This window comes from Tenrec ecaudatus, chromosome 1 (genome assembly GCF_050624435.1).
Source record: "Tenrec ecaudatus isolate mTenEca1 chromosome 1, mTenEca1.hap1, whole genome shotgun sequence".
Lineage (NCBI taxonomy): Eukaryota > Metazoa > Chordata > Mammalia > Afrosoricida > Tenrecidae > Tenrec > Tenrec ecaudatus.
This window is the reverse complement of record NC_134530.1, coordinates 147,487,327-147,501,765: the sequence shown is the minus strand read 5'-3', so window position 1 is coordinate 147,501,765 and position 14,439 is coordinate 147,487,327. Positions and strand designations below refer to the sequence as shown.

At 35.6% G+C, this 14,439-nt stretch overlaps 1 protein-coding gene across 2 annotated transcripts in view; it reads left to right on the top strand.

Annotated features, from left to right (window-relative positions):
- The window catches only part of ST7L (suppression of tumorigenicity 7 like), a 163,199-nt gene that overhangs the window by 55,696 nt on the left and 93,064 nt on the right, over positions 1–14,439 (top strand). For both annotated transcript variants that reach the window (XM_075559431.1, XM_075559425.1), the window contains exon 6: positions 6,600–6,678. In XM_075559431.1, coding sequence (XP_075415546.1) covers positions 6,600–6,678 — 79 coding nt within the window. The remainder of the gene's footprint in view (positions 1–6,599; positions 6,679–14,439) is intronic.

The following is a 14,439-nucleotide window of genomic DNA, read 5'->3' as shown; positions in this document are numbered from 1 at the left end:
GGGGAAGCATTTAGGAACCAGTAGAGGAAAGTTGTATGTTTCATCATCGCTACATTGCAACCTGACTGGCTCGTCTCCTCCTCGTGACCCTTTTGTAAGGGGATATCCAGATTTATATATTTCTTTTTTAAAAATCATTTTATTTGGGGCTCATACAACTCATCACAATCCATACACAAGGTTTCCCACTTCTGTAGGAAGAAGGCTGTTTGAATTTTGGTTGAGATTTCATTCACTCTATAGATTGAAATCTTAGCAACATTCTCTTCCAATTTATGAACACAAAAGGTCTTTGTATTTACTTCTCTTATTTAATCGCTTGCAGCAGTGCTTTATAGTTTTCACTGTATATGTCTTCAGTGTCCCTGATTAGATTTAGTTCTAGGTATTTTATATTCTTATATGCTATTGTAAATGGAATTGTATCCCTAGTTTTCCTCTTAGGTTTTTCATTGCTGGTATATAGAAACCTAAATGACTGTAGTTGACTTGGAATGCTGCGATTGTACTAAAAAAAACCAAAACAATCTCACTGTCATAAAGTCAGTTCTGACTCATAGTGACAAGGTAGAACCACTCCCTGTGAGTTTCCAAGACTGTAACTCTTGTAGATGTAGAAAATCTGATATTTCTCCTTGGAAAAAACTGGTGGTTTTGAACTACTGAGCTTACAGTTAGTAGTCCAATGCATAACCACTACAAAACCAGGGCCTCAAAACTAATTTCTCTATTAGTTCCAGAAATCTTCTTCTGAATTCTTTGGAATTTTCTATTTGTGGATCGTATCCACAAATAGAGCTAATTTTACTCTTTCTTCTTTAATCTGAATACCTTTCATTTCTTTTTTTCCCTTGCATTATTGTTTTGACTAGAATTTCTAATGTAATATTGAACAGAAGTGGGAGTGGACACCCTTATCTCATTCCTAATTTCAAGGGGAAAGCTCGCAGTCTTTCTACATTAAGTATAATGCTGTTGAGTTTTCGTTTATGCCTTGAATCATATTGAGAAATTTCCCTTCTATTCCAATCTTCCCTAGGATTTTCATCAAGAAAAGGTTTGAATTTTACTAAATGCTTTTTCTGTATTTATTTGCATGATCCTATGGATATTTTCCTCTGTTCTATTGGTATGGTATATTACGCTGATTTGTTTTCTAATGTCGAATCTTCCTTGTATAAATCCCAATTAGACCTGATGTATGTCTTTTTAAATATGCTTTTGGATTCTGTTTACTATTACTCTGTTGATATTTTTTCTACCTGTATTTATGAGAAATATTAGTCTGTTGCTTTCTTTTCTTAGTGTGTTTTTGTCCGGCTTTGTTACCAGGATTGTGTTTGGTTTATACTGGCTGTCGTGGTTGGTGTGCAAGTTTGCATAATAGTTGTGTTAACTGGTCTCCCAGTTAGAAATATTACCCATCACAGACAGCATTGTACTTCAATCTATACCCTGTAAAGTTTTTTTTGTTGTTGTTGACCATGAGGCCATTTCTCTTCAACTTGTCATTCCCGACATAATAAACCATATGATTGTGCAATTCAAAATGGCTAATACTAATCCATTTCCACTCCCTAATACCCAGGACATGGATCTTTATATATTCTCTCTCCTTTCAGACTACTTCCAATTTCCTTAGATTATGCTTTTTCTATTCCATGTTTTGATTATAAATGGATGTTTATAGCTTTTTCTCTCATTTTGAGTCATGCTCCATCAGCAAACAAACACCTCAACAGCTTTGCTCCATTTATGTCATTACGTTTGACTCTTCTTTGAGGAGAAGTTCTTCCCCAGTCACATATTTTGAGTGCCTTCCAGCCTGAGGGGCTCATCTTCCACCAGGGTTCCATTGCTATTTATAAGATTTTTGAAGGCTCATCCCTCAGAAGTGGATTGTGTATTCCTGCTTCTTCATCTGTTCTTAATCTGGATGCATCCCAGACTCCTGCCCACCATAGGTAACTCTGCTACGATTTGAAATATCAGTGGCATAGCTTCAAGCATCACAGTAACATGCAAGCCAACATAATACAGTAACTTGACAGGCAAGTGGGATATGGGTCATAAGGTACTCTATTGCTGTAGCAAACTTACTTTTAAAAATTCTATATATAACAAAGAAAAGGTGGGGAATACCTATTATAAGATACCTTGATTAAAAATACCAGTTATTGTGGTAGGGATGGAGGGAAAAAAAGGAACTGATGCCAAAGGCTCAAATGGAAAGTAAATGTTTAGAAAATAATGATGTCAACATATGTACAAATATGCTTGATACAATTGATGTATGGATTGTTATAAGCGTTGTAAGAACCACCAATAAAATGATCTTTAAAAAAACAGTTATCAATAAAAGGGAGTTGTGGTAGTTACGTAATCTGTTGTCAATTTGAGGATGAAGAATGAAGGGGTGGAGTCTAGTCTGTCAATCAGGCAAAGTCAATGAGGCCTCTATGTGGGCATGGCCTTCTCCGGAGGATTCTGGGAACTTCAGTATTCCTCCTTGGAGGCAGGAGACACACTCTCTCTCTGATCACTTCCTGGGAGACATTGCAGCTGACAAGATACAGGGAGACAGTCTGATGGGAGCCAGAGCCTTGCAGCTGGAGAAGCCACGTGGAGACCCCTGCCAGCACTTACAATGCCACTGGATCCACAATACTTCCCACCCACTGGCCTGTGATCTTCCTGCATTCAGCATCATTGCATGTGTTTTGTGAGTCTGAAGAGAACTTTATTGATTGTTATTGGACATATGGACTAATATCGGAATTATGGACTTGATCTGGACTGGGATGTTTTCTCAATATTCAATTGCTCTAGTATCTAAAGCTCTTTCATATACACATATGAAAATCTATGAATTTGTTTCTCTAGTCAGCCCAGACTAACACTGGGGTTGGAGTTCCTTTTCTCTTTCCTTTCTCTCCTTTTTTTTTACATCAAAAAATTGCTATCAGTGTATTCAGTGATGGATAACAGAAAGACATGCGGTTGAGTGTTTTACTGAGTAGTTGACAAAGCTGCTTTTGAATGCTGGTGGTTCTTTGACACTACATACTTTTATAATATGTGTTAATGCTATATGACAAAATGCTCTGCGTTCTAGTGCCAGAGGTTCGATTCAGTGTATATAACTGAATACACTCATCCATTTGTGCCTTTTTCTTTAATGGTGCTCAAAGTAACGACCCCTTCCTTTTAAAAGTCATCTATATTGTTTTTATCGACAACATAGGCAACATAGGTATTTGATCCTTGCCCAGAGTTTTGAAGAATGGTGACTTGTTCCATGGCTTCTGTATTTGTGTCTTATGCATGTTTTAACATGACAGACACAATGTGTTGTGTAGCTACAGCTTCTGGATAGGAATTATTTTTCAGATCTTCAATAATTTTTTTCTTTAAATTTCAGTACACACACACACACACACACACACACACACACCAGTTTATCAGTTACTGTAGACTCAGTTTTGACACTTGGGGTGCCCTGTGTGTCAGAGTAGACCTGTGTTCTCATAGAATTTTCAATGCTTATCCTTTCAGAAATAGATTTCTTCTAAAGTGCACCTGGGTGGATGTAGACTTCCTGTGCTTTTCAGTTATCAAGTGAGCTCATCAATCACTTTATCACTGACTGCCCAAAACCTGAATTTTGAATTGCCCCTTTGGTACCAAGAGATTTTAGAACTGTAAAGCATTGTATCTTGGAACAACCCAGGGGTTGGTAGGATGTCGGCCTTCCTTTTGTAATGTAGGAGAAAGGAACATAACACATCTTTTGTGATAAGAGAAAATGGTGTAAAAGAACTGGTATGATAACTAGACCAAACAGAGGCATATTGTCAGGTAGAGCAGTTGTAGGAAATAATTACATAAAGTTAATTCCTTTAAAACAATGTGCCATTTTAGGTTTTGAATTGCCTTCCTTTACTTACAGAGGTATGCATTACCTCAGCTAAAGACTAAAGTTAAGGACAGACGTTTTTTATGGATGGGAACCCTGATGGTTTAGTGGTTACTCATTGGGCTGGGATCTGAAAGGTTATCAGTTTGAAACCACAAGCAGCTCCTTGGGAGAAACACTGGGCGTTCTACTCCAGTAAGTAGTTCCAGTCTTAGAAACCCACAGGGGCTATTTATGAGTCAGCATTGACTCCATCGCAGTGAGTATGGTTTTTGGTTTTATCTATGGATAGAAATTGACTGATGGCCCTGATGGGTAAGCAATAGTTCAAACTTAACAGCTTCTTTGAAGGAGAAAGATGCAGCTATCTGTTCCTGTAAAATTTACAGCCTCAGAAGCTCTGCTGAGACTGAAATGACTCAGTGGCAGTGGGCTGTCTATGGACGACACCCCAGAAATGGACTGTGGGGCCCACGTTGATCTTGTCAGCCACTGACATAGAGGAAATGATTTGTACCAGTAGTTTTAAACTTGAAAAAATGTATATACATAGGATTTGACAAGTTTCTCTTGAATCAGTGATCAGTAATGAAAAATTATTAGATTTTTTATCACCCTTTCATATGTTTATTTAAGTTAGAGACCCAATATATCCTCACAGCCAGCCTGCAGTGTTTTGACAGCTATTGATTTTCAAGGTGTTTTTATTTTTTAACATTTAGAAATCATATTTTATATAAAAATCTAGATTTTATTGAATAATGAGTAATATGGCAAAACTAGATGTACATTTCCAAATGAAATTTCCACATTTCCACTTCAAGTCAGCTAGATTTGAACTATGTTTCTCTTTTTAGGCAATGCATGTGGTTTTAATTCAGTCATTTATGTCTCTAGCTTCTATACACATTATTTATGTTTGTGATTCCTGATATTGGAATAGCCTTCTGGTATCTTTTCTGGTTGTTATCATATTAGAATATTCTTTAATTTGGAAAAATTATAAATATGAGTCATCTGCTAGTATTAATTATGTTTTGAGTAACACAAAATGTCTTACAGAAGACAATTGATTACTAAGAGAGCATCTTGTTTTAAATTATCTTAAGCCTTGTTTTAGGAATACAGGTACATTTTTCTCATTTCCTCAAATTTAGGCCTGCTTACTGCAAAAGAAAACATGTCAATTGGGAAAATTACTTAAAGGTAGATATGATGATGGCCTCACTAAAGAGAAAATAAATGCAAATAAAATTAGATAAATTTCAAGTATAAACTTAGCAAAAATTGATAATAATTAGTATTCATAGATAGGGAATAGGGAAACAGATGCTTTCTTACAGTGCTTGGAAAAATGTAAATTATTATCTTGAGAGCAATTTTGAATATATGTCAAAGTCTTTTAAGGGATGCATACATTTAAACTAATAGTTCAATTTCTAGATGAAAATGCCTAGTGAGATATGCAAAAGTATATATTGAAAGATGGTCATCAAACTGTTTTTGCATTAGCAAGATTTTAGGTTTAACCTAAGAATCAATAAAAAAGGAATTGGTTAGATATAGCACCTAATATTTAATATACTAGAATAGCAAATGACCATTAAAATGTTGATTAAGGTTCATCATCAACATTTTGTAAAGATTCATTGTCAAAATTTGTTTGTAAATATCATTTAACTTATAGAAAAGAGCTTCATCATCAAAATGGCAAGTGTGATAATATACTTTCTTTTATGTAATAACTTAGCGTTTCTGCAGAATTCTGTACTTTACCTGGTCATTATCAGATGGGTGTTGACTTGTTTCAATTTGTCAAGTTCAGGAAGCATTAACTGTCAGCCAGCTGGTGACATGTTTGATATGAGAAATGTATTTTTGTTACACAAGTGGAATGTATTGTCTCGTTTTCTAAGCCAAGACTAATATTTTGTTTCCAAAGGAAAACTAAAACATTTTCCACATTATTCTTTCTGGACAGTTGTAGGTTTTGTTCCAAAAGCAACATTCATAGATTCTCATTTTTCTTATCAAACTTGGCATAGGCCAAATATTTTTATGATTCACTTTGTTTATTTGTTTACTTGAGTTTTAAGAAGGTTTACTTGATGTGAAATCACCATTTTTGCAAAATAAATGAGAGCAAAACTACTAATGTTATTCCCTAGAGATCCAAAGGCAAACTTTAGGGAATCTTAGAAAGGCTGACATTTTCCAGAGATGCACTATATTCTAAATTAGTTCTTTTCTTTTGCCCTTTTGTAGAAAATACAAGTTCAAACATATATCCTTAATAAAATTATTTATTAGACAAAGACTTTGCTTTTTAAATGTTTTGTATTTTTCCAGCATGATAAAAGTAAAATTGGAATATTTTATGTTTATAACCTGATGTCATGGAAATTCAATTTCACATTAATTGAGATGTTCATATGTAATAATGTTGTGATAGCTTGGCTTAGTAACTAATGTCTAAGAACACAATGAGAAAAGATATTTCATTATATGTGAAACTTCCAAATTAGTGATAAATTTCTCTTTAGGGTCATGCATATAATGTTTTCTCATGCTTAAAAATATCATCTTTAAAGCTCTGTTTATTCCCTAGTTTGTTCTTCATACACTTTGCATACGATTATTTAAGTTTACCATCTCATTTACTTAAAAAATCTTTTTCCTACAGTTATGCAGAAGGCATGGAGGGAACGAGATCCTCCAGCTCGAATCAAAGCAGCCTATCAAGCTTTAGAATTAAACAATGAGTAAGTTTGATATACGTGGGAGATAAGTTGTTTCGAAGGGGACCAGGCAAATAATTTTTGTTTCCATTTGTTTGATCTAAGAATATTTGGAGTCATTAGCAGGACCCTTCCTGTTTTTTAATACAATAAAAAAAATCTATAATGCTCACTGACATCTCTTTTTTTCTTTCAAGACTCTAAATTTATCTGTATTTTGCATAAAATATGCTAGAAATTCTTTTCTAATGGAGAATGCTAATCTAATTGGTGATCATCATTGATAAATTTAAGCCAGTACTAAAATACTTAGCATCATTAGTTTGTTTTCCATTTGAAACATTGATTCAGCTCTGGGAACTGTGGTTGTTGTTAGCCTCAGAGGTATGGCAATAGGGTTCAAAATAAGTAAGACATAGCTCTATTAGCATATTTTTCCTTTGTTTGCTTTTCTCATGTCAATATTTTCAATAGCTCTTTTGTACTAGTTTTATATTCATTGTTTAATATAATTTCTAATTGGGACGGGACAATAAGTATGACTATGTAGATCAAATAAATACCAAGAATAAAAATATGGTCCCCGTTTGAATTCATCAATGATTGTTCCTAGATTAAGTAAATTTAGAATTGTCCACTAAACCCCAACATGGATATATTATTTTTATTAAGAATACTTCCCCAAGAGGGAATGAAAAGTGTGGAATAAGAAATTCCAAAAGTCCATTCCCCCATAAATTATAATGACTAGACTGGAATAAACTCTCAGAATTAATAGGAAGTCAGTAAACAAATCAAACTCATAGCAGGCTCAGTAAGAGAGTTTTGTGACATTTTAACTTACCTGGTCCTATCCCATTCCTGTTCTCTAGCTCAGCAGCAGCTTTAAGGCTGTAACTCACATTCCTAGTATAGTTTCCTAGTACCAGAGAGAACAAAATCCTTATTTTCAAGGAATTGTAGTTGTTGGTTTGATCTCCCTGGAAGCTCCCTGAAATATCAGCTCAAAGGGCTTGCCTTTATTTTACTTACCTCTGAATAAGTGCATGGCAGAGGCTACTACCTTCAGGATCATTTGTTGAAAGCTTTAAAGCTAAATGCATTAGACTGCTGTCACTTGTAGTAAGAGATAACAGCTAGGGCTTAGGAAGAAAGCCTGGAAAATGAGTCACTTTAGAGGGCAAGGAGTTTTTAAGGCTTCCACATACTTGAAATCTCACAGACACATATTTGCCCAAGGATGGGCACATGCTTGGAAAAGACCTGAGAAAGTCCCAAGTTCTCGTTCTCACCTCTGATTACCCTTCAGGCCCTGTACAAGTGGAAAGTGAAGGCTAAGATAGAATTGTAAACTGTCTGGTTATAGCTGCATCCCAGCACACGTGCAGAGCCCATCTGCAGAAACTGAGAACATTTTAAAATTTTGTTTTGGACCCAGCCGTTTAAGAATTCTCTAGCTAATCACTAAGCTAACAGAACAGAGACTTCAGCGACAAAGAAGTCAGAACTTCAAAATTAGTCCAGAAAAGTCATGAAAAAACAGGTAAAATAAGAATCAACCACAAACTGAAAACTGGACATTTTGAATATTAGAATGGGGCAACTCAGAAAATAACTGAAATGTACAGATTAAACTTGACAGGAATCAAATGGTACATGACAAAATATTGACCTAGAAAAAGAGAAAGCAGCAATGAAGAAATTGATGAACAAAAAAAGTATTAAAAATATTGGAAAAATAGTAAAATGACAGGAGTAAGTCCTTATCATTAAATATATTAAATATAAATGAATTAAGCACTCCAATTAAATGGCAGAAATTGGCAGAATAGATTATAAAACAAAGTTATGCTAAAGTATGATATTTAAGGGATATACTTTGTATTCAAAGGCATAAATAGGTGGGGGGAAAATTAAAGATAGAAAATAATAGTCCGAACTTCAGAAAGATGGAGAACCAGGCAGCCTCACTACATAGACCTCTATAATAAAGGAGACCAGAGACCTGCTGTAACAGATACTGATGATAATACTGGAACTTCAAGCTTCAGAAGAAAGGATAGAGAACCAAACAAAGGATTCAATACCAATTAGTTTAAGAAGCTGAACAGAAGTGGCCAGACAGGAGACAGGTGAATTGTTGATTTCCCTAACACTGCTCAGCCATCTTGAACTTTTGCCAGCAGTATTCCATCCAGGCACACTGGGAGCTATCAACAAGAAAGGTGGGATCCTTACGTTTTCCCTACATCCTCCATGTAAGCAGAAATATGACCATCCCCCATCCTTACCCATCCAGCTGCTAGTGATATCCCACTTTTTACCTCACCGCTGCCCCCGTGCAGCTTTTACTCTGCCTGAGACTGGAACCTTGAACATGCGGAATGGGGTGCTGAGTGCACCACACCTGTGTCTATAGGTGCATGAACTCCCCATCACCAGACCAACAGAATGCCAGGTCCACAGCTACCCCCAGATGGGCAGGAAACTCCTTCCATATCTAGCCACCCTGACAGGGTGCCCTGTGGGCCTAAAAGAATTGCTTCTGGGAAAAAGCATCCTGACCTCAGCCACCATTTAAGCCCATTTAAACGACTTTCATATCAGCTGCTCTGAACCCAGAGAACACAGCAAACAGAGTGATACACACACTCACATTCTGTATTATACCTATCAGGGAATAGTTTATCACCAACATATAATCATCAATTAAATACTTATGCAGCAACAGTTAACAATATATAGAGCCAGAAGACATTTCTCAGGAATCAAAGGCTTTGGAACTACCCAATAAAGAATTCAAAATAATATTTAGACTTCTTAAATGGAATGAGATAAAAATTGAGAATCAAGAAAAACAAAAACTTTAAAAGAATTCAGGAAAACACTAAACAAGTCTGTCAATTAAATGAAAAATTAGAAACCATATAAAAGTAGCAAATAGAAATCCAGAAGATTAATATTAGTCTTTCACAAATAAATTATGCAGTGAAAGAGCAAAGTTGCAGAACTGAATTAAAGGAGGGCCTTATTAGTGAAATTGAAAACAAATCTTCCTATACTAGGCTGCTAGAACAATAACAACAACAAATCTGAAGAAAGTCTAATAATTAAGTGGGCACCATCAAAAGGAACAACTTACATGTGATCACAATTCCATAGCAGGAAGAAGCAACAAAATGCACAATCAAAATTGTCAAATAGTTATTGGAAGAAAACTTCCTTTCATCATGAAAAATGAGAAGATATACACCCAAAAAGCTGAATGACAAACAATAGAAAGAACCCCAATGAAAATTACCATGGCATTACCATAATCAAACTTTTCAAAACCAAACACAAGGAAAGAATACTGAGAGCAGCTAGGGGGAAAATAAATTACCTACCAAAGAAACCCTGTAAGATTAAGCTCTGATTTATCAGCAGAAACTATGCAAGCTAGAAGGCAGTGGGACGACGTACAAAACTCTGAAAGAAAAGGCCAAACTGCCAACCAACAGTCATAGAGGCAGCAAAAGTAAAATTGTTCCTCAAATACAATGGTGAAATTAGGACATTTTCAGACAAACAAAATGCAAAGCTAATAAATTCAACAATTTTCCAGGATATAACATTAATATACAATAATCTATTATGTTTTTATACTATAGCAATGACAAGTCAAAGTATAAATGGGGAAATATTTTAGTTTATAATTTAATCAGCAGAATAAAATACTTACGGACAAATATAACCAGGAAAATATAAGACTTATACACTAAAAATTACAAAATACTGCTCAAAGAAGTTAATGAAGACCTAAATACAGAGAACAACATCTCATTCATAGGTTTGAAGAATTAATATTGTTAAAATAGTAGTGCTCCCCAAATTGATCTACAGATTCAACGTCATCTCTATCAAAATCCCAACTGCCATTTTACCAATAGCCAGACTTATCCTAAAATTCATATGGAACTGCAAAGGCTCTGCATGGCTAAAACAATCTTGAAAAAGAAACATTTGATGGACTCATAATTTCTGATTTCAAAATATAAAATGAAGCTACAGTAATCAAAACAGTGTGCTACTACTACAAGGACAGGTCTCTGGATCAATAGATTACAATTAATGTGGTAGAAGTATACACATGCATGTATGTCAGTTGTTCTTAGACATCGGTGCCAATATTGTTTAGTGGAGATATAATAGTTGCTTCAACAAATGGTACAGACTCAACTGGATAACCAAAGACAAAAGCACAAAATTGGATTCTTATCTCATACTATATACAAAAGTCAACCCAAAGTAGACCAAAGACCTAAATGTGAGAGCTAAAGTTCAAAACTCTTAGAAGAAAACATAGGGGGTATCCAAAGCCTGTGAATTCTTAGATATAACACCAAGCCATAAGTAACACAAAAAAAATACAGATCAACTGGATTTAATAAAATTTAAAAGCTTTTTAATTTTTGTAATAAATCATCAAAGTTGGAGATAACTCATAAAATAAGATAATATAATTGCAAATCATACATCTGATAAGGATATAGTACTAAGTATATCATATAAAACACTCTTGCAACTCAACAACAAAAACATAAACAACCTAATCAAAAAACAGGCAAAAGTTTTCTTGAATAGACATTTCTCAAATATATATATATGTGTATATTGCTATATAAATAATGGCAGATAAACTCATTATAAAACACTCAACATTATTAGTCATTAAACTAAAAACCAAACCCACTACCAGCAAATTGATTTGAAATCATACACCAAAATCACTGATCTCAAGTTGATTCTGATTCATAGCAACCCTGTAGGGCAAGATAGAACTGCCCTAGTGGGTTTCTGAGACTCTTTTTTCCCCTCCAAATCATTTTTATTCGGACAAAATCCAGACATAATACTATTCAATAGTTCAGTCATATCAAGCAGTGTTGTACAATCGCTACCATAATCATTTTCAAAATAATTTATTCCTTCTTGATATCAGCTCCCCATTACTCACTCACTCCCCTACCTTCCCCCATAGGAAACCTTATTCTAGTTATTATCTCTGTAGATTCACCCAACCTGGGTTTCATATACTAAAAACATTGAAAGAGACATAACAGAGAGTCAAGAGCACTACCAACAAAATACAGCAGAGATAAGCCACAACCTGAGAAAACAAGACCCAGCAAATATTAAAAACCAGATCAAGCTTAAAGTATATTCAAAGGGAGATAAAATGATAAAATTTTAGCCATTCAAGTAATATTTATCATATTAATTTACTATAATCATCTCTCCAATCCTCTGTTTAAAACCAAGTTATTGCCATCCCTCACTTAGGTTCAGAGGGGAATTACTGGAGGCCTATTCCTTGTGTAGACATTGTGAATGTATTTTGGGCTCCCACTCTCACCCAAAGCCTTCGGCAAACCACAATTTCACAATTTGAGCTCTGATACCATTCCCTCCTTTGGGTTTGGACTATATCTTTTCCAGTCCTTGGTTCACAGATGTTTCTTCCATGTGGGTTTAATGATATCTCACTTACATGGTTGTTTGTGTGAAAGTAAGCCTTTAAGACCCCAGTCAATGTTCTTTCTGATAGCTAAGCACCATCCAATTACTCTACCACACTTTGATTCACCGCAATTAATGAGAGCGTGTACAGAGCAGGCCATGTTCTTGATTAAAACTAGGATTAAGTGCAAGCCCTAAATCTCTGTTTTCTACCTGCCTTAAAGATGTCTTTGTTATTTATTTCTTTTACAACAGTTAAAAACATATTTACCTGCAAACAGGACAATTTATATCAATGACTCTAGGGCTTCCTTTTCAGATATTAAAAAAAATAACTTTATTGGGGGCTCATGCAACGTTTCTCACAATCCATACATACATTCATTGTGTCAAGCACATTTGTTGCCATCATCATTCTCAAAACATTTGCTTTCTACTTGAGCCCTTGGTATCAGTTCCTCAGTCTTTGTTGTTTTATGGTAGAAAATCTTATCAAGCATCTCCCAGGAGCATCAGTTCCTTCTGTTTATAGAGTCATTGACTTAGTCCAGGGTAACACATTTAAAGCACACAACTGGAATAGAAAGCCTAGTGTTTCTCTTGAGGAACACCTGGTGGTTTCAAACTGCTGACCTTGTCAGTAGCAGCCTATCGTGTCACCAATAAGCCACCAGTGCTCCTACGCTCCTCAGAACTATATGGGATCAAACTGACAACAGCAACTTGAAACATTAGGTAGGACCTTTAGGAAGAAGTGAGTTTTTATTAATGGGGGAAGTGCAACTCAGGAAAGAAGAGTAAGGATGATTGCATAACTCAAAGAATATAATCAGAGTCGCTGCACTGCACATATAGGAACTGTTCAATTGATGTGTGTTTTGCTATGTAAATTCTCAACACGAACACTACGGTGAGTTTCTACAATAACGATCAATCAGATAATAACAAGTGTTAGGAGGTGAAGATACAGAGAGATTTGTGTGACTATAAAATAGATGAACCCCTGTGGAAAACCTTGGTAGTTCCTCAAAAAGTTAGAGAATTCCACTAGGTATACATCCAAGAGAATGGAAAACAGGTGTTCAAACAAAAATGTGTGCACATATGTTCATAATAGCTTTATTCATAACAGTCCTAAAGTAGAAACAACCCAAATGTCCACCAATTGATCTTGGATAAACAAAATGTGGTATATCTATACACTAATATTATTCAACTTTAAAAAAGAATAAAGTACTGACATATGCTACCATATTTATGAATCTTGAAAACATACGAATTGAATAAAGTTAGTCACTAAAAGCCTATATAGTTTGAGTCTACTTACTGGGAATGTACAGACTAAGCACATTTTAGAGAGACAATGCTAATTTGTTGTTGCCATGAGTTGAGTAAAGTAGCTGCTTACTGGATATCGGTTTCCTTTTTGTAGTAAAGGAAATGCTCTGCAATTAGACGGAGCCGGTTATTGCACATCATGGTGAATTTCCACTGTGAAGCTACCAAAGCCACTGGAATGAAATGGTTAAAGTGGTGAATTTTATGTTATTAGTGTGAATTTTCCTTGGGAAAAAATCCCAATGATATGATTTGCTAGTTCTCATATACTGGTAGTTGATTTTTAAAAACATTTTATTAGGGACTCATACAACCGTTATCACAATCCATACATACATCAATTGTATAAAGCACATCTGTACATTCTTTGCCCTCATCATTTTCAAAGCATTTGCTCTCCACTTAAGCCCTTTGCATCAAGTCCTCTTTTTTCCCCTCCCTCCCGGCTCCCCCCTCCTTTATGAGCCCTTGATAATTTATAAATTATTATTTTGTCATATCTTGCCCTATCTGGCATCTCCCTTCACCCCCTTTTCTGTTGTCCGTCCACCAGGGAGGAGGTCACATGTAACGGTTCCCTCTTTCCAACTCACTCACCCTGTACCCTCCCAGTATCGCCCCTCACACCCCTGGTCCTGAAGGTATCATCCACCCTGGATTCCCTGTGCCTCCAGCTTCTATCTGCACCAGTGTACATCCTCTGCTCTATCCAGACTTGCAAGGTAGAATTTAGATCATAGTAGTTAGGGAGGAAGAAGCATTTAGGAACTGGAGGAAAGCTGTATTCTTCACCAGTGCTACATCGCACCCTAACTGACTCATCTCCTCCCCTAGACCCCTCTGGGAGGGGATCTCTAGCAGCCAACAAATGGGCTTTGGGTCTCCACTCTGCACTTCCCCCTTCATTCACTATTGTAATTTTTTTTCTAATGATGTCTTATACCTGAT